Source organism: Lepisma saccharinum, chromosome 18 (genome assembly GCF_977018435.1).
Source record: "Lepisma saccharinum chromosome 18, izLepSacc3.1, whole genome shotgun sequence".
Classification (NCBI taxonomy): Eukaryota; Metazoa; Arthropoda; class Insecta; order Zygentoma; family Lepismatidae; genus Lepisma; species Lepisma saccharinum.
Genome location: NC_139246.1, coordinates 17,870,691 through 17,897,560, shown reverse-complemented (window position 1 = coordinate 17,897,560; position 26,870 = coordinate 17,870,691). Strand labels below are relative to the sequence as shown.

Genomic DNA, 26,870 nt, shown 5'->3' with positions numbered 1-26,870 from the left:
GTTTCAGGCTGGACTTCAGTTGGGAACTCAAGATGAAAACGGTAGAATCGGGGTGCGACGCTGTTTCTGCCGATTCCTTTGAATAATAGCCTGTAAGATGAAACAATGATTTTTGTACAAACCAGAACGTTCATTGAGGAAATCAGGCAAGGATTCACATATTTGGATCATTATACAAGATTATTCAAGATTAATTATCTAAAACTACAGCTGACTAACTCCGAAAGCTTTATTCGGTGTTGATTCAAATGTCGTTCTAAATACGCGCCATACCATGAAGTTTCATTTCTAGGCCGCCACAGGTCAATCGCTCTGTTACAGGTGACTACGTGACCAATAAACCAGTTGGCATGGAGTCTTACAGCGGTGCGGAGCGCTCGCAGTTTGGTTTGTGATTTCACGAAACATGGTCAGTAGTTACGTTCAACGGCATTTCAGAACAACTTATCAGAAAGTTCCGCCTCAAGCAATGTTTATCCTTACTGCAACTCTCTATGACCTGCGACAACGGATCACACATGTAGTGTTACAAGTGTATGCGTCCATGTTTACACGAATATGGGAAGAAGTTTCATACCGGTGCGATATTTTCCGAGTGACAGAAGGAGCTATGTCGAACATTTATCGAAGTTATGTAGATTATAATGCAATAAATAAATTATGTAAGTAAATTATACAAATGGAGTTATTAAATTTTAGTTTTAGGTAACTAATTATGAATTAACATGTACTGGATATGAGACACCCAGAATCAAATCATCTAAATCAAGGAAAATAAGCTAATACTTTTGTATCGCACTTCTACGTACAAGGAATTGGAAAATCGCATCAATTCCCCCCAACACGGTTTTGTTGAAATTAATGCTGAAAATGGAGTTTAGTTTCAATATCGACATAAAAAATAATCATATCCTTCTCGTCCAATCAGAAAGCGCTTCTGGATAGCGTGATCATTCCTCCTTTTGGGTAGGGGTCCCGGGTTCGATACCCGATGGAGGCACATGGTGATTAGGATCCTACTCTAAACTGTAGGTCCACACCTTGGCCACCACGATCGCCGGATCTAACTCCTCTTGACTTTTTCGTATGGGGGCCACATGAAGAGTCTTGTTTATGAGACTCCTGTAGTGTCGGAGGAAGACCTGGTTGCACGAGTTCTGGCTGCAGCAGACCCGATTCAGCACACACCAGGTATTTTTGAGCGTGTGTATGCAAACATCCTTCGGAAGTACACTGTTTGCAACGAACTTCAGGGTTGCCACATCGAGCAGCTCTTGTAGTGACACAGGTAAAGCGGGAGATGTGAAATTATGTGATCTTGTTATCTGTGTAGTACACTTCTGTTCACAAAAAGTGGCACACTCGTTTGAGTTGAAGTCCAGCTTCGTGGCCGGAAGTACAGCCGAAGTAAGTGTTCGGAATGCAGCAGTGTTGCTTACTATCAATCAATTTAACCATATGCAGGGAATTTTGTTTCTCTCAGACTCAAGCAAAAGTGTTAACGGAAAGATTGCAGCGTAAATATTAATTAACTGGAATTTCCACGTCTACAATCAAAGTAATGTGAATGTGAAATATTCCTGAAATGTATTTTAAAAAAATGCATTTTTGGCGTTAGTGACGAAGTAGCTATCACAATTCGTTAGAATGCGAGGGCCCCGGGTTCGAATTTGGCCTCAGCATGGGTGTTCTTTTTGAGTCCCTCTTCATCGTCGCGAGTAGCCGAAAATGGAAGAAAAGCAACAATAAATAACGAAAAGGAAAAACCGTAAAGAATAAGCGAGACATTAATAGTGCTGTTGCAATTCCTGAAAATTAATGCAAAAAAAAAAAACCCTTCGGAAATAGTGTTATCCTAGTCCAGGAGAAGGCTTGAAGAATAAATAAACCCCTTCCCCATACAATTTGGCAAACAGAATCGCAAAGTTGGGACTGAATATGCGATTGAATAAAAATAGAAATTCTAAAGGAAGAAGAGTTTATGTCACAACCAGGGGGGCACACGAGATGAGGTAACCCCCACATCAGTCATCCAGGCTATTAAAAATAAGTCAATGGTGGTCCCCTTATTTAACTTCAACAGTAAATTGAATTCTTGTAAAATAAAAATTGTCGGGCTTTACTTGTTTTACACGTGCACATTGGTTTCGTAATGGAGAACAAAAATAGGATTGTGACTCTCGTAAAATTCTTACCGAATGAATGAATGTCTCCGTAGATTCCAGAATAATGACTCTTCATTTTGAAATAAATAGTTAAGATTAAAAAAAATATATGTGCCTTTGGTTAATGAGATTCCTCGTCACATAGCAGAATCCGCTATATTGACGGAAACTAGAGAACGGTTATCATTTACGGTTGCAAACACTAACCTTCCACAAAAGCACAATTTCCCAAAGACTTCATTAATTTTCATGCACAACCTTCACTTGTATTTTGTCAGCACTGTGTACAGCATATGAACCCTATCTGATGAAGCGTATTGCTTTCAAATTAATGTAATTAGCTAGAAGCGACATCCAAATTTCGAGCTGGACAGGAAAAGATGCAATCTTACGGATAAATTACTCGAATAGCTTGGTTTCTTCACCGAGGCTTGTGGCCATGGCGGTTAAGGGTAAGCTTTGTAAGCTGAAATCCTAGGTTCGAGTCCCCGTGTCTACAAGATAATTTTTCCTACAAAATGGGTGGTACATAATGTATTTTATTCTCGTCACACCAATTGCAGCCTGAAACTCTGTTATTGTTTGCGTGCCAATAAGAAAATATGTATTGAAACTATTACTCGTTCAGAGAACGTGATTGTTATGGACTTGCATTGCTACAAGTATTTTGCAATACTTATTTCAACAACCAGCATGCCAGATAAAGTCTTGAAAATATTACAATGGAATATATGAAGTATAATTCCTAATAGACATAATTTACAACATATTTTATCTTATTTTTCTGCAGATGTCCTTCTTATACAAGAAACGTGGTTGAAAACTGACTCAACATTGAAGTTTAAAGGTTACAATTGGATAAGAGATGATCGTTTAGATGGATACGGTGGTTCAGCTATAGGTGTTAAAAGAAATATACAGTATGATATTATTTTGTTTCAAAATATAAACAGTCAAATTCAGATTACAGGTGTTCGGATTGCTGATACGTCTTATGTATCAATACTTCCCTCCCACAGTGCACCTCCCTGTTACAGTGTGGCAAAATATCGTTGGACAGCTTCCACCAAACACTTCATTTGTGCTGGCAGGGGACATTAATGCACACCACCCTATGTGGGGCTGTTCTCTAACTGATCGATCAGGTAAAGATTTGTATCATTACTTGCAAGATTCCTCAGCTGTATTACTCAACGACGGGACACCTACAATAATCTCAAGACCTAATGAACAGCCGAGTGCTCCAGACATAACTATTACCTCAAATGATATAGCTTCAAAAATCCATTGGAGTGTATTAGAAAAGTGTTACAACAGTAATCACATGCCAATTATGATAACCTTTCAACATAATAAAAATATAACGTGGTTTACTATGCGCTCTGAACAAAACAATAGTCAATATATTACAAGAAGGGTTGAATGGCAGAAATTCTCCGGAAATGTAAACAATGCAATAAAGAATGAATTGTTGAAACAAGAAGTATCGTATGACACATTGGTGTCTCTCATTCGACAAGAACAAATAAATGCAACAGTATCTAATTTTGGATCTAGAAGAAAAGTGACTCCGTGGTGGACAATGGATTGCCAGAAATGGGTAAACGAACGACAAAAAGCATACATAAATTATAAGGAGAATCCTACCATCAATCAGTTAATTAGATATAAAGAAATTGCAGCAAAAACTCAGAGGTTCCTAAAGAAATCAAAATCATACTTTTGGAAGTCATTTTGCTCTACATTAACTAAAGATTCTTCTATTTCAGTGACTTGGAAAATAATAAGAAGTATGTCCAATAATAATACTTGTCATTATTTTGGAGGAGATATCAATTCAGCCTGGATAAAAGAATTTCACCGCAAGTTGACACCAGATACGGTTGAAACTAATCTTTGTCAATTGTTAAACTCTATGAAATATCCAGAAACATCCACGTTAGAATCGCTATTCACTATGGATGAATTAGAATATGTTTGTTCATAAACGAAAGAAAACGGCTCCGGGTTTAGATGGTATTACATACGAATGTATTCAACACTGGCCTTTGAATGGATATGAAATTTTACTAAATACATACAATTCAATATGGAATAGTGGAGAAATTCCATCACAGTGGAAAGAAGTGGTGATGATACCCATATTAAAACCAGGTAAACAATCAGGAATACATACGAACTATAGACCTATTGCAATGTCATCATGCCTTGCTAAATTATATGAACATTTAATACTGAACAGACTCACAAGGTGGGTCGAATATAATCAGAAATTACCGAAACATCAGATGGGATTTAGGAAAGGAACTGGAACAGTAGATGTATTAGCGACACTAATTTTAGATATATGGCTATCTTTCATACGGCGGGAATTTTGTATCGTAGTATTATTATTGGCACGTAAGTTGTACATTCGATATGGAGGACAGTTATCCACCGCACGTTATACACATAAAGGTCTACCACAAGGCGAAGTGCTGAGTCCCATGCTATTTAATATGTACACGGCAGATTTAGGCTCAAAAATTCTTCAACACACTCGTCTATTACAATATGCAGATGATATTGTTATACACTAGTAGTAAAAATATTCAAGAATGTGCTCAAAAAATTCAAAAAGCTCTGGATGAATTATCATCATGGTGTGATATCAATGGAATTGAAGTAAATCCAGATAAGTCTTCGGTGGTAGTTTTTAATAAGAAGAGATCTCATTCATGCATATCAATAAATATAAACGGAAAAACTATCAGTCAACAAAGAAGTCATAAATTTTTGGGACTTATATTAGATGAAAAACTTAAATGGAAGTCACAAGTAGAACTGGCACAATGTAAGGGATGTCAAGTGTTTAACATAATAAAAATGTTGACAGTTAAGAAAAAGTGGGGTGCTGATCCTAAATTATTACATCAGATCCATAAACAGATGCTAAACTCAAGATTAGAGTATGGTTCCTTTATGTACAATGATAATCTAAGTTGGGCTTTTAACACGCTATCTTCTATCCAATATAGCAGTTTATCCAGGATTTATGGCCTTTGGAAAGGAACTCCAAAACAAGCAACTTTCGTAGAAGTGGGAGATCCACCGTACAAACTTAGAGTTAAATATATTGCGAGCAAATTTTTACTTAAGAAAATTGCAAAAACACGACATCTCCGATCATACCAAAACTTCATTGTTAGACTCTTTGATGCTCAACAGACGTACCGCAAAATATAAATCCAGATTACCTATACTATATTATGCTTATAAGGACATTAATAAATTTCAAGCTAATATTATTCGTTTACCTAATGCACCATGCTTCATGACAGACTACTTTAATATGATATCTCCCATGAGTATCCATTTTCCTGCCTACCCAAGTAGAGTTTTCAGGAAGACAATCCCTACAATTTCAAATAATATATATCAAGACTACATACATTCAAAATTACAATGTGAATATCACACATATATACAGATGCTTCAAAATCAACGTCTGGAAAAACAGGAGCAGCATTTTACTGTGATAATTCTGCAGAATTCAAAATTTTTCCTTTGCCATCGTATCTGTCCATTTACACTGCAGAAGCTTTTGCAATACGACAGGCATTGCTTTATGTACAAAAGAAGAAGTTAAATTCAGTTCTAATTGCAACCGATTCAGCCTCTGTGCTAAATTCTTTACAGTTTGCATCATGGTCATGTCATACGGAATGGTACATTGTTAACATAAGAATACTCACACTGAAATTAACGAGATTGGGATATGATATCAACTTTATTTGGACACCTGGACATTCTTTAATAGAAGGGAACAATATAGCAGATACTTTGGCAAAATATGCAGCGAATCAAACAATCCCACGGCCGCTTTCAATAAAGATTCCGTCCGTAGTTTTGGAATCACACACTAGAAAAATACTATTTACTGACTGGCAAAGCTTGTGGACAAATACTGGCACTCAATGCGGTAAGGCCTACTATTCTATACAAGAAAGAATTCCAAAGGAATGTTGGTTTAAACAGATTCAACTCTCCCGGAGTTCCCTCACAACTATAATGCGCTGCAGGTTAAATCACACTATCGCCGCAGCTCACCTTTACAAGAAGAATTTAGTGACTTCACCAGTTTGTTTGTGCAATGAATATACTGCAACTCCAAACCACATTATATTTCAACGCAAACTTTATGAAACTTACAGAGAACCATTTTTACAGGAATTGTACAGGAGTGGACATCAAGCGCCACTGACACTGCCTTGTTTACTGACTTCACCTTCATCCTCGGTAATCTATATTCTTACAAAATATCTTAATAAGTCTAATATAATTCTGTAAAAGTGTAATGAAATTTGGAAACTATTTATTATGAAAGGAATAATTGTGAGTAAATATTATGTGCATACATGTATATAATACCAATTGATAAATTGTTAACTGGTGCATGGATTTTGTCAACAAACAATAAATATTTTATATAAAAAAAAGACCTGATTGTTACTCGAGACTACTTGAAATTGAGATTTTTTAGTTGCTGCCAAGCCTCGATATTTAAAACAAGTGCTAAAATTGAACATTGTTGTATTCTGAAAAAGAAAACCACTGAAATTATGTGAATAAGTTGTGAGGAACATCAGCAGATGTATTTTAAGATGTTCCGTCATTCACGTGTCACTCTCCTCGTTTTATTCATATATATTTACAAGTTACCCACTCGATGAATGCCTGCACTTTAAGAGTAATTTTCAGATGGGAAAGAAAGAAAGCCTGGTTCAAATTGTAAAGTCAAGACGTGCGCAGATTGTAGATGTTATTATCAGAAACAAACAGAATTAGTCAGTAACTACAATTATTTACCTAACTGACTAATTCTGTTTGTTTCTGATAATAACATCTACAATCTGCGCACGTCTTGACTTTACAATTTGAACCAGGCTTTCTTTCTTTCCCATCTGAAATATACTCTTAAGGTGTGAGCATTCATCGAGTGGGTCACTTGTAAATATCTATCTATGAATAAAACGAGGAGAGTGACACGTGAATGACGAAACATCTTAAAATGCATCTGCTGATGTTCCTCACAACTTATTCACTTAATTTCAGTGGCTTTCTATTTCAGAATATTAACGGTGTGTTTTATGACACAACAATTTTCAATTTTAGTACTTGTTTTAAATATCGAGGCTTAGCAGCAACTAAAAAATCTCAATTTCAAGTAGTCTGGAGTAACAATCACGTTCTCTGAACGAGTAATCGTTTCAACACATATTTTCTTATTGGCACGCAAACAATAACAAAGTTTCAAACTGCAATTGGTGTGACGAGAATAAAATACAATATGTAGCACCCATTTTGCAAGAAAAAATATTTTGTAGACACAGGGACTCGAACCTAGGATTTCAGCTTACAAAGCTGGCCTTTAAACGACATGGCCACAAGCCGCAGTGAAGAAATCAAGCTATTCGAGTAATTTATCCGTAAGATTGCATCTTTTCCTGTCCAGCTCGAAATTTGGATGTCGCTTCTAGCTAATTACATTAATTTGAAAGCAATACGCTTCATCAGATAGGGTTCATATGCTGTACACAGTGCTGACAAAATACAAGTGAAGGTTGTGCATGAAAATTAATGAAGTCCTTGGGAAATTGTGCTTTTGTGGAAGGTTAGTGTTTGCAACCGTAAATGATAACCGTTCTCTAGTTTCCGTCAATATAGCGGATTCTGCTATGTGACGAGGAATCTCATTAACCAACGGCACATATATTTTTTTTAATCTTAACTATTTATTTCAAAATGAAGAGTCATTATTCTGGAATCTACGGAGACATTCATTCATTCGGTAAGAATTTTACGAGAGTCACAATCCTATTTTTGTTCTCCATTACGAAACCAATGTGCACGTGTAAAACAAGTAAAGCCCGACAATTTTTATTTTACAAGAATTCAATTTACTGTTGAAGTTAAATAAGGGGACCACCATTGACTTATTTTTAATAGCCTGGATGACTGATGTGGGGGTTACCTCATCTCGTGTGCCCCCCTGGTTGTGACATAAACTCTTCTTCCTTTAGAATTTCTATTTTTATTCAATCGCATATTCAGTCCCAACTTTGCGATTCTGTTTGCCAAATTGTATGGGGAAGGGGTTTATTTATTCTTCAAGCCTTCTCCTGGACTAGGATAACACTATTTCCGAAGGGTTTTTTTTTTTTTTGCATTAATTTTCAGGAATTGCAACAGCACTATTTCTGTCTCGCTTATTCTTATTACGGTTTTTCCTTTTCGTTATTTATTGTTGCTTTTCTTCCATTTTCGGCTACTCGCGACGATGAAGAGAGACTCAAAAAGAACACCCATGCTGAGGCCAAATTCGAACCCGGGGCCCTCGCATTCTAACGAATTGTGATAAGTACTTCGTCACGAACGCCAAAAATGCATTTTTTTAAAATACATTTCAGGAATATTTCACATTTACATTACTTTGATTGTAGACGTGGAAATTCCAGTTAATTAATATTTACGCTGCAATCTTTCCGTTAGGCCTTTTCTTTGAGTCTGAGAGGCCAAAAAATCCCTACATATGGTTAAATTAATTGATAGTAAGCAACACTGCTGCTTTCCGAACACTTACTTCGTCTCTACTTCCGGCCACGAAGCTGGACTTCAACTCAAACGAGTGTGCCACCGGTGCCACTTTTTGTGAACAGAAATGTGCCAAAACGGTACGTTTCCGGACATCATTTCTTTATCAAAACTTGATCTACTAAGTCCCCTCTACAACCCATAGAAGTGTGTAATAGGAATTCGGAATCACCCTGTATATTTCACTGTAGTTTGCTTGTCTATAAACTAAGACTGACGAAATACTGCAAAAATTATTACTTTCATATGTTCTTTCGCAACTAACCGGATGACTGTAACAGTTAAAAATGATCTAGGTTTGTGTGAACTCGGTGGTATTTAAAAATTTTGCAGTTTTGGGGGAATTTGTACATATGAAGCAACAGGATAGCATAAAATTACATACCAAGAGCTAAAATTTGGCAGATAGAGGATGCAGGAACCGGTGAGAGAGAGGAATCCCCCTCGCCCCCAATTAAAATACCACCCTGTGTATAAATAAACATAAAAATGTATTTAGGAAGCTAATTGTTTTGAACAGTTAGAAACACATTTTCCTTACCTTTAGATATATTTTTGCTTCTTCGTAGGTAAAAATTATAAATTCAATACATGTTATTAGACTGGCCCCCATGAACACTCCCATCAAACCACCAACATTGCCTGGAAAAAGAGAAAATATAGCCTTTTATATTCTCGCCTATTACGGGTGACTTGCGTTCTTGTACAGTGCTATGAGCAGCATGCCCTTAACATGAAAAAGTGGGCGCCTTGACGTAATCACATGTCTTTCAATTTAAAATGTACCATAATCAAACCATAAACATGATTAAGACAATGACAGGACTAATTAAATAAGCGTTACATTATTCTGAAACAAGAACTGAATGTTTTTGTCTAACTTTATATTTTGTATTTGGCGAAGATATTTTTTCTTAATATTGAGGTCCATCTTTTCAGAGTGAGCACTGTCGTAGTGAGGATCCCACTTTAAAGTGTATGTCCAGTCCCAATTAGTCTTTCTGTGCATAAAGTGGGTTTAAACAGGAATTCAGGGAAATCTGACATTGTATAAACAGTCATTTACCTTGGAAATATTACATTTGTTACCGTGTGTACAAACAGCCCCAAAGATATTAGTAGGCAAATTGATCATGGCTATTTTTGTTCTTTTCTCTTCATTCTGCCTGTTTTTATATAATTAACTAACTTTCTAGCAATCTTAAATCTGAAGGTTTGTGGCTGCAACAACACAAGCCTTCCACCTTTTTCTATCCTGGGCAAGATCAATCCAATCGTTTCCATCTTTACCAATTTCCTTTAGGTCCATCTCAACGTTATCCTCCCAACAAGAATCCTGTAAACTCTTCCTTCCTCTCCCATTGTGCCACATGGCCTGCCCATCTAAGTCTTCTTGATTTAATTTTTCTAATAATATCTGGACATGAATACATATTATCCAGTTCTAAATTATGTAACCTTCTCCACTAACCTGTCTCCTCATCCCTTTTAGGTCTAGTTTTAAGTTAATGTAATTATACAGAGTGTTCCAAAATAATGTTTACACTCTTTGAATGTAAATAACAGAGTGTCACGTGCCAGTTTCACACGACACAATGAATGTTGCAAGGAGGAATGGTTTCTCGGAATCGACAAGAGATGGCACCACGCTATATATAGAGGAGTGAAGGAAATTATAAAAAACTTAGAGCGGAGAAGAGGGATTATATATATTATAGTAAATTGAGAAATATATAAAAGAAGAGTTCAAATACTATAATAGAAGTAAATAGAATGATGTATGTAGTAATTTAAAAGAATTAAGAATATGGCCGCATACGAAACGTTTAGGAAAGTTATTAGGTGAGCAAATGAATTCAGAAATGTATCTCATCTCAATTTCTTTTTGATTCTCTGACGAGGAGAACATCGTCAGCTTTTGTCCGTTCCCCGGTGGCGCTGTGTCAAATTAGACGCCCCGAAGCACTTTTCGGTTGCGCTTTTTATTAGTCGCACTGGGCCATTGGCAGCGCTCGTTATTAGCGATCCTGGTTATTCCCCTTTGGTCATCAAATAGGAGGTGGCGCTATTGTCAGTTTAGTCGACCCTACTCTTTCTACAAGTATAGCTTGTATTGTTTGACAAAGAAGCGGGGGGAAAGCGAGCACATAAATAAGATTACGCTTTAATAAAAGAAGAAGAAATTCAAAGAAAAAGAAGAAGCTTTTTCCATATTAAAAGAAGAAGCCTTTTAAAAGAAGAAGAAGCTTTTTCCATATTAAAAGAAGAAGAAGAAGCCTTTTAAAAGAAGAAGAAGCCTTTTCGAGTATACATATATTTTCTCTGTATTTTGTCAAGTTCCCAGAATATAGATCCGCATTTTACTACATCCTCTTGGTTATAAAACGCTTTCTTATTTGGAATTCTCAAACAAAGAACCTATCCCCTGAGATTAAGATATCTGTAGCCGTGGTAAATAACATGTAAGTACGTACCCACAAGGGGCGTTGCAAGAGGAACGTTTTGTATTTGAAGCTGCAATGTCTGAGCGCGTGTAGGCATTATCTGTTTTAGTTGCTTCGCAGCCCGCAAGTCATTAGTGCACACTAAAGTGGCAGAGGTGAATAATTTTTCACGGACACTGGATGACATGAGACAAGCAACAACTGTCCTTCCCATTCTGTGGAAACCTTATCTACTGTCAGCGTTGCATACGATGTATGGTTGCCAATGGTGGTCATTTTGAACCTCTATATCTTTAAAGTATGACACCATGAAGAAATCACACTTGCTGTTATTATGTTCCTGTTATTAACGTTCAAGCTTAAACACTATTGTGAGACACACTGAAGTTGTCCTGGAGCAGAGGTTCGCCTCTACTTATTGGGGCTTTGTGTTTTCAAACCTTGGACCCCACGTTGCGGAAAACAGCATGACTGAACATAGTGATGGACAATTTGCTTACTGTTATATTTGCCGTCATCTGTACGTTTGGCATTTCCATACTACAGAGAAATAACTTACTATAACACCATTAAGCCTTGTTTCCATGATATGAAAAACTCAATATGCTGACCAAGGCAGTAACTTATTTTATTATAAAACATAAACTAAACGTAACGTTTCAACCTTCTAGCAAAGTCTTCTTCAGACTTTGTATCAAGTATAAATGTAACAAGATACAAAAACAGAGCATTATATATACACAAACATTACTCCCCTCCAGACTATTAGAAAGTTGTTCTGGAACATTCTAGCTGGTGGCTTTCCCTTGTCAACTATACTTTCACCTGAAAGGCTAAACAAACATATTTTCTTCCATCTAGAATGTGGTTGGACTCTGTATCTCACGCTCTTTTTCCTTCATTCTTCTTCCTTCTTCTCTCCTCTTTCTCTCTTGTCCTTTCCACTCTTTCTAACACCTTCTTCCATTCTTTATTTATCTTCAGTCCCCCATTCCAGTTCATTGTGTCTTCTTCGCCTTTCTTCTCTATTTCCTTGGCCTCCTTCCATTTTCTCACTAGAACTTCTTCTCCCTTCCTATCTGCTTAGCCACATCCCACTCTATGTTATGTCCTGTTTCTCTCGTGTGTTTAAATATCGCATTTCTCTCTCTCTTAAGACGTACATCATCCCTATGTTGTTTCAACCTGTCTTTCAGCCTCTTTTTCGTTTCTCCTATGTACACACTCTGATATTCTTTACATTTCACTTCGTAGTTAATCCCTTCCTCTTCCTCTTCTCTGTTTTCCTTTTTGTTCCTTATCTGCATTCTTCGAAATGTAAACCTTGTTACACTTGTACTTGGTGCAGAGTCTGAAGAAGACCTTGCTAGAAGGTTGAAACGTTACGTTTAGTTTAAGTTTTATAATAAAATAAATTTCTGCCTTGGTCAGCATATTGAGTTTTTCATAACTTACTGATCCATTCAAGAGCTGTCTGCTGATGCTGTGTTGTCACCTTGTACGGATCGCTGGACACGTAGAACAGCAAAGCAGAAACAGTAGATCTGGAAATGGGAAAGAAAAACTAAAGTAATGTTTGGACATTTCTTCCACAACACATAACTGATCACACTATAATCTGCATTTTTATCGTTAAGTTTGTCGAATTTAAGTTCAATTCTCAATTTGCTTAATCGGGACTGGCTGGACTTAAGGTTTAAAGTGGAATCCGAACTGCTATTCGTCGTGCCTACACCGGGATTCGAACCCGTTGAACCTTGATTACATGCCAACAGCATTAGTTTTACGCCATCTGGGAGACCCTGCAGTGTATTCTGTTATGTGCTTCTGCGCATACAGGTAAAATATGAAAATAATGCATGTGACGTTTATATTTATACTTTTTCTTTTCTATATATACAGGGTGGCCCAAAAAGGTAACCAAAATGTAGGACCGTTACCTTATGGTTCGGTTACCTTTTTTGGGCCACCCTGTATAAATGTTAGTTTACTTTCGTATTGGAGTAGAGCTCGAGTAGTAGAACAGGATATACCGTTGAAAATAGATTTTCGCCCTTGGTCATTTTGGCTTTTTTTAAATTTCACATTTTCAAAGCTTTGTGTGGGCTTCATTTTTTTAGCTTATGGTATGCAACACAGGGCTCTTACGTCATTGTTGCGTGATTGCGGGAGGACATAGAGGTCAAAATTGAGCAGTCACCAATTTTGTGACCATGATAACTGTGGCAACATTAGAGGTGTTAAGATGAAATTCAAATTATCTAAATGGTCCCGGGTTCGAATCCCGCTCGGGCTTGGTTGTTTGTCAATGTCCATTCATCAATTTCATCACTCGTCCCCATCCTCGCAAATTAGCCAAGAGGCCCAAAACGCGAAGTAAAATAAACTAAATCAATCAATCAATCAAATTATCTAGCGATTTATTAAATGTCGATGAGATTACATGCCGACCTCCTTGTAGCATTCCTTCATCAATTTAATCTTATGATCTCTCATCCTCATCCTCGCGATTAGCCAAAAGCGGCAGAAAAGTTAAGTAAAATAAACCAAATCAATCCATCAATTTTCCAATTTGAGAAATGCTTACAAACAAATAGGTGGGATTTATGTTTGTTAAACCTTCAATTTAAATACGGCCAATACTATACTCTGTCCAGGGAATATGTTGAGCAAGACCGCGCATAATGGTAGAGACGGGGAGATAGCGGGTGGACGGAACGAAGCAGTATAAGCTGCAGCCGCTTTTCCCACTCACGTGTTAATTGGTCGAACCCTCTCGAGTCGCTACTTGCGCAGAGACTTGCTTTCGTTCGCTCGTTCTAGAGATTCCCTGGACAGAGTATACCATACTCACCTGTTTCTGCCACTAACGTTGAACCTTCTTCTGTAAGCTTGGAGTGACTCACGCGTAAACCTTTCGTAGGCGACGTCTTGGTAGTAGATGTACTCCTTGCAGTTACCAGAGCAATCAGGGTAAACTGAAACGGCAATAAAACAACGAATAGGTGATTATGAATAATTCAAGTGCAGTGGCGTGTCCAGGAACTTCATACAGGGGGATACAGTCAATTATGTGGGGAGACGACCCACGATGTCCGATCGCCAGCGCCTGATTCGACCAGCTTGCGCGACACGCTGGCGATCGGACATCGTGGGTCGTCTGGAGCGGCCGAACAATGGACCGTAGGCTGGTGAACGGGAACGATCTCGGCTGCGATCGGATGCTGAAGCTCTTGTGGAAGCCGCAGCAGTCGTCGTGAAGGACGATGAGATTTCTAATCTATGATGAGCGAGCGTCGGGCCGGTAGGATGGAGAAGACCCAGCTACTGTGCGCCGATGGTGATGCCTGGCGGTTACCCTGTGTCCCCAACGACTCTCGTTGTCGCGGCCCTGAGGCCGAGAAAGCTCGCCGGGTCGCCAGAACTACCGCGAAAGGGATTAAGCGCGAAAGTGAAATTTTCGCGGTTAATCCGTTTCGTGGTTGTTTCTTTCACGGTTATTCTGTTCGCGGTTATTCCGGTGTTCAATTTTGGTTTCGCGTTTAATCCGTTTTGCGGTTATTCCTTTCGCACTTATTCCGGTGTTGAATTATGGTTTCGCGCTTAATCAGTTTCGCGGTTGTTCCTTACGCGTTTATTCCATATCGCGCTTTAACCTTTCGCGCTTATTCCTTCGTATTTATTCCGTTCACGTTTAAACTTTTCGAGCTTGTTCCGTTTCGCTCTTGTTCCTTCCGCGTTCAATCCTGTCTCACGTTTCGCGGTTGTGCTCTTTCGCGCTTAATCCATTTCGCGGTTATTCCACTCTCGTGGTTCTTGGATTCTTAGCAACTGTCCCTTTTGGAAAACCATTTAGGTTTTTATTCGTCTTTGAAATTTTGCTTATTAATCGATCCGGATCAGCGGCTGTTTACTTGTTTATTTCAGCCGTCGGGCCCGGCAGTGAATTAGAAGTGTTGTGCGTTTCCTACGTCACTGCTGATCTTGCAGCAGAATGTTATTTGTCTCAACAGACCGCGTTCCGATGGATGGCTTGGGAATTATGATTCTTATGATGTCTCCTTTGTTCTCTCCACAATAGATATATAGCCCAGTCTCATAGTAGCGTGCATAAGTTGCTAATCATGCATTCTCGGTGCATAAAAATACGAAGAGAAATGCATAAAATCATATTTTTATCAGCTGCTGATCCGTGTAATGCATTAAAGATGCATCAACTGAGAAGATAACACACTATCGTTTCAAAGACAACACAATTACGCGTGTGTAACTGTTTCCATTCATGCTCCAAAATCATAGACTCACCTTTGTGGGGGCAATGGGGGCACTTGCCCATCCAAAATTTTCAGGTTTATTAAAATTTACAAGTTAAGAGTACTTTCGTTAATCTGGGATACGAGAACCAAAATAATAGAGTAATGTGCGTGATTTCACAAATGTAGCAAGTAATCCTGGACACTATTTTCATGGCATAGAAAACTTTTAGAGTCTGTCACCCCCCAAACGTTAAGCCCCAAGTTCGATTCTGTCCCCAAAAGATGTTACGTTATACCATTTAATTAGGAAAATATTTGGACCTAAAAGGGATGAGGAGACAGGTGAGTGGAGAAGGTTACATAATTTAGAACTACATAATTTGTATTCATGTCCAGATATTATTAGAATGATTAAATCAAGAAGACTTAGGTGGGCAGGCCATGTGGCACGAATGGGAGAGGAAAGAGGAGTTTACAGGATTCTTGTTGGGAAGCCTGATGGTAAGAAACCTGTAGGAAGACCAAGACGAAGATGGAGGGACAACGTTGAGATGGACCTAAAGGAAATCGGTAGGGATGGAAAAGAGTATATAGATCTTGTTCAAGATAGAGACAGATCGAAGGCCTGTGTTGCTGCAGCCATGAACCTTCGGGTTTAAGAAGGCTAGAGAGTTAGTTAGTTAGTTATAAAAAATTAGGTCCACGTCAAAAATACATCAACCTTGATTTGATGATGACCAAGATGAGAGACACCACGGCAGATTCGCTATTAAGTGGACAATCATTTGTTTGTTTTTTGTTGTTTTTTTTTTCTCTCGCTTCCCCTTCGCTTCTGCCCGCCTACCCCCGTGTTCACATATCTATAACTCTCATCCTTTGTTCTTCGCCAATAGCTTCAACCACCTTATTACGTATCTGTTTTTGCTGTGTACCATTTTCCCCATTCTTGATTATACTTGTCAATGGGTCAGGTGACGATGAAGGTTAAAGAAGGGCTGCACATTTTGGCAACGCAGAGGCAGGATCACATGGGAAGCAGCTGTTTGTGTCGCACACGCTCATTTCTATTGCTTACGGTTGAAAATTAAGGGTCGAGCTGTTCAAGGAATTTTAAGCTCCGTACCAGCTAACTGTAGATCAGGTGAAGAAGAACAAGTCTCTGCGCAAGTAGTGACGGCTCCACCAATGAACAGTGAGAGAAACGGGATTGTGTAATGGGCGACGGGAGTTACCCGATTGCATCCTTCGCTATTCAGCGTTGCAAACTTTTGAAAAGGATAATACCGAACGCACATGGCAAACAGACCGTATTATTGCCTCGAGGACCGTACGATTGGTTTAAGAATTTCTTAGGGATTAGGGATAAAACTGCAAGAGCAAATTTTGACAAGCCGTGCATTTAGCGTACGGGCTAAGGTGTGGACCGTACGGTTGGCAACACTGCGCTTTCACCACTAGATTTTCCTGCTTCTCTTCTGCCGATATGCGCGGCCCTGCTCTACAGTTAGCTGGGACAGGGTATAGTTGAAAATGTTAAAAAGAAATCATAGTATTAGAATTGAAGTCAAGAAATGTACACGCAATAGAATCCTCAAGTGAGGAGGGGGTGAGCTGGTACGTTTGGATTATGTCGGAGTTGTGATAATTATCAGATAATGTCGGCCTCCGTGGCGGTTTGGTTAGCATAGAGCACTACAACTCCAGGGGTTCCGGGTACGAATCCCGGTCTGGACATGGGTGCTCTTTGTGAGTGTCCCTTCATCAATTTCATCCCTTCATATCATCCTCATCGCCGCGTTTAGCCAAAAGTGGAAAAAGAGCGATGCTAAATAAAAAAAACAAAAAGAATAAAAGTAATACGGTAATATACGAGAAAAGGTTCTAAGTCATTTTCAAGTAAACTTCATGGTGCAACCAGCAAGCCTTTCATAGGGCGCATCGAGTCCCATCGCCGCTGTTTTCTGGTTTTCGAAGCCGGAGACAGCTATTATTCTTTCAAGTCAAATACCTTCTCCTTACTCTCCTCATAATTCTGGATCAATACCAAATTTTGGTTTTGGCTCCCAGGGGGGATCAAACCCGGACCGCTCGTACCAACGGAGAGGTACACGGGAGTTCTCAAGATAAATTCTCCGGAAAGCAGATCTCAAAGAACCTTAATTTGCAAATATAAGCTTAATGGAGCAAACTCCGCCGTACTTGCGATGTGAAAATTGAGATCAAACTTGGAATTTTAAATTGTAAATGTTTAAGAACATATAAAAATTTTAAAGATATTTTTATGTAATAAACGCAAAATCTTACCTTTGTTTTCAAATTCAGATAGAATATCCTTCAGACGGGAAATGATGCATCTCACACTCCTCGGGCCGCAAATACGGGGTTCTAAGGAAGAAAGTAGCGTATACAGTGACGCATGTAAATTTTCATTTTGGGATACATATTTTTAGAACCCCAGAAAGATTTGTTACATGCCAGTACACTTCAACATGTACACCATTGGTTGTTGATTTGGCGTTTTAAGCCCACTTTATGCACAACAAGGCTAATCGGGACTGGGCCTACAGTTTAAAGTGGGATCCGAATCACTATAAGCTTCCACCGGGTATCGAACCCGGGACCCCTTGATTACAAGGCGACGACGCTACCACTGCGCCATCGGAGAGGCCCTTACACCATTGGGGACAGGACAAATGTCTAAACGGTATTCTTCCTCTAGCATTTACCGTATCACATTGTTGATTGCAGTACGAATTCTTATCTTCAAGTGTGGGAAATTTAGAATCTTTGTAACGTACACAAGGAAAAGTCGATCACGGTAAGGTCTGGTGACCGTCGTGGCCACGTCATGAACTGTGATCCTCTCCACATCCATGTGCATTAAGAAACGTCGGATTTCCATGGGGCACCATCGTGCTGGAAGATTCTGAAAGTTGAGGCACAGCTTATTCCTGTAACATGTTCACGTAAATTGCTGCTTTTACAGTGCACTCAGAGACGATAAAAAGGACCGACGATTTTCTCCTTCATGACACCAAACCACACGACACACACAACATGAGAACTCGGCAGTTTGAAGGAGTCTATGGCTTCTGCGCATGAGCAACCCGTCACAGCGCGTTGCATCTCAATGATATCAACTTTCCACCATTCGAATTTATTGTTTGAATGTTACGGATTGTTATCTTAATATAGTGCTAAGCTGAATATATTATTATTATTTCAAGAATTTTCTGTAAACTCAAGCTAGAGTCCTGCAACCCATCCCCCTTAGAAGACCCTCAGTGGGCATAGTGAATTAGAAAGATCATTTTACGAAGCAGTATAATATATCATTGTTGCCTGAACCCTTTGGTTTGTTCCGAACTATTATACACAAAACTCAAAGATAACATACCGTACTTGCTCCAAATCAAAGGATATGTTTGAAAATACGAGGGGGGGCTGAAAAGTTTTGCCTTTTGATTAATATCCCTCTTATTTAATTTGCAGAGATCTTGGAACTTTTGCTGAGCGTTCCTGCATTCCTTACCTACAACGCCACGTAGCGGGAGTTGTTGTCATCTGCCCACGTGATCAGCAGTTGCGACCAAGATGGCAACTGGTATGGACGTACGGTTAAAGCAGAGAGCCGTAATCGAATTCTTGACGACGGAAGGAGTGCAAAATCGTCACAGGCGACGAATCGTGGGGCCACCACTATGACTCAACGATGAAGAGGCAGTCCATGGAGTACCGTCACAAAAGTTCTCCCACTCCAAAAAAATTCAAGGTCTGTACATCTGTGAGAAAAGTCATGCTGACTCTGTATTTCGATGTGAATGGTGTTGCTTCCCAAGGGTACCACCGTGAACTCAGAGCGATACATCGAAACCCTAAAGAAGCTAAAGGCTCGACTGAGACGCGTCAGGCTTGACAATAGAGCTTCTCTTCTTCTCCATGACAACGCTAGACCCCACACCAGGAAGTTGACCACAGACGCAATATTGAAGCTTCTATACACTGTCCTCCCACACCCCCCATACAACCCTGATCTTGCACCCTGTGACTTCTACATCTTTCCTAAACTGAAGGAACACCTTAAGGGAAACCACTAATCGTCAGATGACGACGTCCAGCGTGCTGTGCGATCGTGGTGTCACTCCAAAGGCAAGGATTTCTACCGTGACGCCATGGAAGGACTGGTGCGCCGTTGGAGGAAGTGCGTGAAAGTGGATGGTGACTATGTGGAGAAGTGACGTTCAAGAACTGAAGCCAAGATGTCAATGTACACATTGTCTTTTATTTGATTAAATTCTGTTCACTATAACCCGAGATATTAATCAACAGGCAAAACCTTTCAGCCCACCCTCGTATATATGCTTTAAACGACCGGAATGAAAGAAAATGATTCATTTATATTTTTTTACATCTTATTTTCTAAATAGTTATATCGACTTGGCAACTAAGTTTATGGAAACAATCAATTCAACTGTTTAATTTACTGTGTGTAACCATATGGATAAAATGTTTCCCTATGCCAATTTGTAGACCTACTTCTGGCTTCAATTTATATTCATCATGAGAAACAGTAACAATTACCTACCTGGAAAATTTCGCTTTTTGTTTCAGCTCTCTGTTTTTTTAAAATTTAATTAATATTTCATTGAATATGTCCAGTGAAGTAAATATTTGCATAATACGAGAGGAAGTAAATAGGTCACAAACTGATGTGGGATAGCTGAAAATAGTAGTGAGTAGCTTCTATAGTTGCCATTAGGTGGCAGCACAATCTAGCTTGATGATATTCAATTAGCTCAGTTTATAAATGACGACCCTATTCGAAGAGTGTAAGTGGAGATGGTACGGGTGGAGGAATTGATTCGAGTTGGCAGGTGAGTGACTATAGACAGCATAGCAACTGCAATATTGTATTCTTATGGTTTAGCCTACAGCCTAATGACTACGGTGGCGGCAGACGTTTCGTGGATGATGAAGATGTTGAACGTGAGGTGGAACTGTGGTTGGGACAGTAGCCCAAATACTTTTAAGCAGAAGGTTTTGGGAGACTGATAAAGCGATGAGATAAGTGTATCAATGTTGGTGGAGATACGTCGAGAAATGAAAACTGTTTTCAAGCCATTATCTCGCTCAGTATTTTTTTTTAATAAACGTTTGTGACCTACTTAATGACTTACCTATGTATTTTATTGAGTATGTCTAGTGAAGTATTTCCAGTGAAGTAAATATTTGATTAATATGATCAAAAGTTTGAGTAATCCTTGTTCGCAGTGACATACATGAAAGCAATGACATAACTGTTTCTATCTAACATGCAAGAGAATACTCCAAGACGTGTTACAAGAGAAATACTAACATAAATGCAGAGGAACTTAGTCTTGTAAAAGTTATATGTGTGTGTGTGTGTGTACATATATATATATATATAATAGACGCACCTTTCTGAATATTGCACACCTCTTCTCTGGAAACTTGAAGTCGATGATTCTTCGTGACTAAGGATCTTCCACAGCCTGCAAAGGAAAGTAACTGAAAGGAAGTAGTTAGTGAAACAAGCTGGAGCTATGTTTAATGCGTAATCGCGATATGCTCAGCCAGAACTGACTGGATATTGACTCTTTTGCTAACTGATCCAAAAAGGTAATTTACATGGGGATTAACTAGTACCGTATCTGACAAGTTTTTTTAGTGCACTGAGATATATCTTACTTGTGGGTGGACCGTATGTAGGAAAGTTTGGTAAGATTTTCGAGTAGGAGTTGTTTTAGTTAAGTGTGTTTGTGTGTTTAATATGGAGAGTCCTATAGGCTCATATACTTTGATTAGTTAAAGAAATGTTTTTTTGTAATACAGATCATGAGTGAGTGACGACAAAATATTGCTCAGGGGGCGGGGTTCGTACTTCCAACATAGACCTACGTGAATATTCCTATAAATTGAAACGTCCCATAGGCTACCTTTTTCTCAAAATTGTTTTCTCTTTCATTTGTGAATAAAGGGAAAGGCTCTTGAAAACATTTTTTTTGCGCAGTCATATATACACAGACAATAAGGGTCTTTCAGACCGAAACGACACATGTCGCTTGGAAAGCAATCATCAGAAGTAATTGCTACCTTTCGAACCGTAGCGACAAGACAAGCTACTCGTGTCGCTTGTGCGTTACTCGGACTGGGCCGTTTTCTCAATAGTGGGCATCGTGTCGCCTCTATCAGGTGGTAGCACATGCGCAGTGAATGCATTTTAAAGACTGGAAGGAGCCCGTGTTGCTTCGGTCTGAAAGCTCGCTATAATCCATTAAAATTTCCACGTGTTTTAACTCTAGGTAGTTCAGTTAATATAATGAGTTAACCTTCCTTATTCCTTTCGGTGGGAAGTCAACTGGTGTGTCTACTTTAAAAAATATATATTAGGAAGTCTTGGAAATAATGTGTGCCAAATTCAATGCTGGTACCCAAATACAAAGACCTCATAGTGGAGTGGTGGTGAGCCCATGGCGCTACGACGCCAGGAGTCCCGGGTTCGAATCCCGAGTAAGAAGACATGGATGTTCGTACTATTTATGTTGAGAAAATATAGAGAACAACAAGAAATTATGAAACTAAATATTAGGAGAAATGTAATTGAGAAGCACCAAGAAAAGAATTCGGTATAATTCCTAACTTTAAAAAAAAGCCGGAAGGGTCTTGACTGCTATACTGAAGATCCGGATTCGATTTCCAGGGTGATTTCAGGTTTCACCCAGCCTCTAATAATGTGCCTCGAGCGTGGTGCTGATCCCATCACATCCACAAGTGAAGGAGACTGTGTGGGGCCCTACTGCCACATACTCCCCCACATGCCTTCACGGTACCTTACACTGCCCAGGGCCCAATTTTACTTTTAAACAAATATCAGCTACAGATTACAAACAAGTTTGAACTTGGAGCTACTGGAAATATTACCATTGTCGACTGTATAATAGGAAAAATTTATAATTACCTCTTATTGCTTTCATGCTATTAAAACTAAAAGTTAAGATTACATCCCTTTGAAATCTTTCTGTATTAATTATTTACGTTTCGTGATTTATTCTAAGCGTGAAATTGTGAAAATATGTTCATAGAGTGGCAATCTATATGCATAAACCACCATTTATCATCTAGTTAGTATGTGCTGCCACCTAGTAGATACTTCTTCAGTACAGTTTATTCTCTAACGTTGTTATTACAAATACTTACTGTCGTATGGGAATATTACATCGCTGCAGTTACAGAACCGTTCTATGATGCCCTGTGCATGGAGTACCCAGCATATATCTCTGGAGGCCTCAAGATGATCAGAGCAACGTTTAGGGTGAATCAAGCCCTGCGCCAACTCGGAACTGTCAATCTGAAAGTAAGATTTCAGCTGAGTTGAACTATACGAAATATAGGCAAAAGTAAATGGCTTCGTTCTTAATTTTTAATCCTTTGTCAGTCGTAGTATTTTTTGTTGTTACATGGTTTGCTCTATCATTATGTAAAAGACTTCATTATTATTCATTATTCGCCAGAAGAAACTAATCCAACCAATGTAAATCCTGGATTCAAGGCGGGCCAATCACAGCTATCTAGGTAACAAGCAGCACATTCGTAATTTCATCGCGTTTCAGTGGTGAAAGCATCACTTTGACGTCATCACCTGTCACCTCACTGTCGTTTAATGAAACAAGTATCAAGTCGGGCCACATAAGAGGCAACCCGATACGTCATACCCGTTGGGTACAAACTGGAAGTAGCCGATTTCGTCATCGTTAGCATCGAAAGGGCCGAGATCCTGAATAAGAACGAGCTACTTTCTGGGCACCCAGCACCGTAAACGGCCTCCCCTCAGCGAAAATGCCGACAGAAATGATGATCTAAGAAAGCAGATAACCTTTTTCCCATAAAACATAAATTAGCTGTATTACTGTAAATTTTGTGCATAATTTTTATTTTTAAAATTTCTAGCAGTATTATATTTTAAAACAATAAGTGCAACATTAAAGGTCTTATTTAGAGCAATCTAACGAAAACGAGAATGTGCAATCCGCTAAAAATTAGCCGAGAAATAAGCGATTTATAAATATGAAATTCGCCATTTTGAATCCAATATGGCGGCTAAGTGATCAAAAAACGAGTCATGTGACCAACTTTTTCTGCATACTAGTACCACCTATTAAAAGTGTGTGAAGTCAATTGAGGGCACATTTCAGTGCACAAGACTCGTAGACTATTAAGACATGGTTATGATTTGGAAACCCCACAGCAGGAAGATGAAAACCATTAACACTCTTACTTTCCTGTTACACTATTACAACACTGAAGGTGCTGTTTTTCGAAAACTTACTTCGAGTGTCATCAGCCTTACCACTTCCGTAGTTATCTTTGACGAGACTCTGCCTCCCAGCAGGATTGCGTGCGGCCTCGCGTTCACCATTCGGACTTCCGGCAGGGACATGTTGTCCGAGAGATAGTATACGAATCCCTGGGAAGATCCAACGTGAGCTGCGATGCTGCGGTCGTAATCTAAAACGAAAAAAAAAAAAAGTATTTATAGTTTCTGAAACAAACAAGGTTGTTTGTTGCTGAAAGGTAAATAATATTGCGATCATATATTACGAAATAATGCTTACCGAAAACTACCTCTGCTTTCCTACCCTGTACTTAAGCATTATTCCGAGAGCCATTACCTTATCAATGCAAAACTTTTCTAATGGGGAAATTGGATTGGCTTGCATCTAGTGACGCTTTCATATCCATTAGTTTAGTTCGCTTTTAACGGTCTAAACACGATGATTCCGACAGAATCTCTGCCATTGAGCAGCGATTACTTTCGCCCAGGAAGATCCTCCTTGTCTTCGTAAATGCACCGATCTGCTCCCTCGGTTAGCTAAACTGGCCCTTTTATAGGAGTCCGGTTGGCAATACAAATTCCTCCTCGCAGACCTGATATTTTCCATTACAACAGCCCCTTTTTTAACAGGAACTCCAACTGTATATCTTAGCATAGGGAAATCTCACGTTGAGCAAATCTTAATAGTTAAACAAGAACATACATACACATTAGGGTCCTGCATGCGTGTCTTTTGCGTTTCGCCGAATGGCCCAGAGGCGCATTGTATCAGATTTCCCACCTGAGTAAATTTTTCGGCGAAACGGAAATTCGCCGAATATTTTGAAGGGAGAGAACTTTCCCTCCGCTGGGAAATTTCAGGTATTCGCGGCCAAAGTAAACCTCATTCATTTTTTTTAAAAAAAAACCAAAGTTTATTTAAGTAGTTTTATGGCGAAAGATACCTAGAGAAGGGAAGTACTATTTATAGTATGTGTGGATCTGATGAAAGCATGTTGCAGTGAGTTGGATGAAACTTATAGAGATACTGAATAAGATCGGTGCAGGTTTGGAAGAGTGGAGACGCATAAGCAATCTGTGTCATGATATGATTAATTAAACCGAGAGTAGGAGAAGAAATGACAGAGGGAAGTTAAATTAGGAGAGAAGTACGACAAGGATGCTGCCTATGACCTACATTATTAAACATCTACGTAGAAGAATTAGGAACGAACTGTTTCCAGAATAGTGAGGGCTATTAATAGAAGGAAGAAGAACTAAATGTATAAGATTTGCGGACAACATAACTTTGTTAGCAGAAGACGAAATGACAGTGAAAACGTAAGTGCCCACTATAAGCATTCAGGGTGAAAATAGATATGAACGAAACAAAGGCTATGGTTATTGGGAAGAACCGACGAAAATTAACGAGAGACTTCGAGGCCAAAGTATAGAGCATATTAAATGTCTAATTTGCTGTTACATTAGACTAGGGGGAGGAGGTAATGCAACCACAATCCACTCCCAACTGCCTCCAAATGAAGGAATTGAGAGTTATTTTTCTTTATTGCAAATTAAGGTCTTCAAACATTTTTTCAGGAAAATGTACGTACCGTTTGACTGTAAAATTTGAAACTGTATTCTATTGCATTAATACTTACAATGCAGAGCTTTCATGTAACCGTTTCCTTTGTCTTGCCAATTCAGAAAATTTCCTGTCTGTTGTGGACAATTTTGCTAGTAAGCAACACTGAGGGTGCTGTTTTTCTAATATTTACATCGAGTGTACCGCCGCACTCGATCTTCGACGCTGGACTTCATTTCAAATGAGTATGCTACTTTATGTGAACAGAATTGTACAATGAGTTTCTGACGTATTTCACTCGAGTCCCTAAAATTTCTCAGTGGAGGGAAAATTCCCTTCCTTCAAAAAATTCGGCGAAATGGGAATTCTCTTTAGATGTGATATTTGTGTCTGGGGCATTTGGCGAAACGGGAGTAAGCCCTGCATGGGACCACTTTCGCTCGCTGAATCATTCTAGAACTCCACCTCGAGTATTTTAAGCTCACGAGTACCTCACTCATACTGGAATGATTGGCATTTGGCAGGTGTTATCTCCACGCGCGAGGTCATCCCGTATTACAAAGCCTAATACCCAGTACTGTCAACCTTAAACCCATGCATAGAAGGAAACTACTTCGTGGAATTACAATTCTAAATAATGAGTCCGTACATTACTAAGTAAGACCCAAATACCATATACATAAGAGTATGCAATATCTACAGACTGAAACATGTAGGCTACATGGTGACATACCTCCTTAAGCAATTGAAAATATTGTATCACAGTGCAACAAATACCTGTGTATCATTGTTCACTACGTACAAGGATAATAGTATTCTATGAAATATGAAGACACAGTGATAACATAGAATTGAACATTATTTTAATGTGACATTAAATGTAGAAATGCATCCATTAAATGTCCGCCTCGGTAGTTTCAGCCCACAATCATCTTATTTAATTTTCATATATCCGTGTGTATTGGTAAGAAGACTCTGTCATTCACCTCACGATCCATATTTCAGGATCCACTACCACAGACTAATGACGGTTATAAGTGGACTATAGGGCTTCGGGTGTATGTCGCTCGTTTTGCCTGGTCGAGAGTTATTCGTTCCTGACGTCATGGTGACCGAAGAGCGCTGTCTAGCGTCGTCCGTGCAAACTATTGGGCGCCCGAGCGAAATCGTCTCTTTGCAGCACTCTAATACACACATTTGCATTCCCAAACAATATGCATACGTTTACACACTTATATAATTGTTGAATATTTGATTTGGCGATCGGCTTGCAAGACAAAACAGTAAAGGTAAATCCGATCTGTACAATCCTAACCTACCTACTTCTTCATTGGGGTTGTGCTTCAGGAGAAAAGTGAATTCCAATCCCAGAAGCATCTTCCTGCGTATTGGCTCCTTGGTGGCGTGGCACAGGCCCCTGGTCCCATAAATAGGCGTCATCATCTTGCAGCAGTC

The 26,870-nt window shown here is 39.1% G+C and overlaps 1 protein-coding gene across 1 annotated transcript; it reads right to left on the bottom strand.

Moving 5' to 3' along the window:
• LOC146001886 (uncharacterized) lies at window positions 1-26,870 on the bottom strand. The gene is made up of 9 exons (XM_083139594.1): window positions 26,735-26,870; window positions 23,867-24,024; window positions 22,717-22,867; window positions 20,937-21,011; window positions 17,803-17,883; window positions 14,097-14,220; window positions 12,698-12,786; window positions 9,340-9,440; window positions 1-90 (listed from the first exon to the last, which is right to left on the bottom strand). Exons 1-9 carry the CDS (start codon window positions 26,856-26,858, stop codon window positions 28-30), a joined length of 966 nt encoding a protein of 321 aa, XP_082995720.1. The 5' UTR covers window positions 26,859-26,870; the 3' UTR covers window positions 1-27.

What these genes read in the sequence shown, in the direction of transcription:
- LOC146001886 (XM_083139594.1), bottom strand. Translation starts at nt 26,858, where the DNA reads ATGATGACGCCTATTTATGGGACCAGGGGCCTGTGCCACGCCACCAAG. An exon ending in CAAAGATAACTACGGAAGTG is followed by an intron (nt 22,868 to 23,866) that starts GTAAGGCTGATG and finishes TCTTACTTTCAG; the next exon opens with ATTGACAGTTCCGAGTTGGC. An exon ending in AAGCAAAAATATATCTAAAG is followed by an intron (nt 91 to 9,339) that starts GTAAGGAAAATG and finishes TTCATCTTACAG; the next exon opens with GCTATTATTCAAAGGAATCG.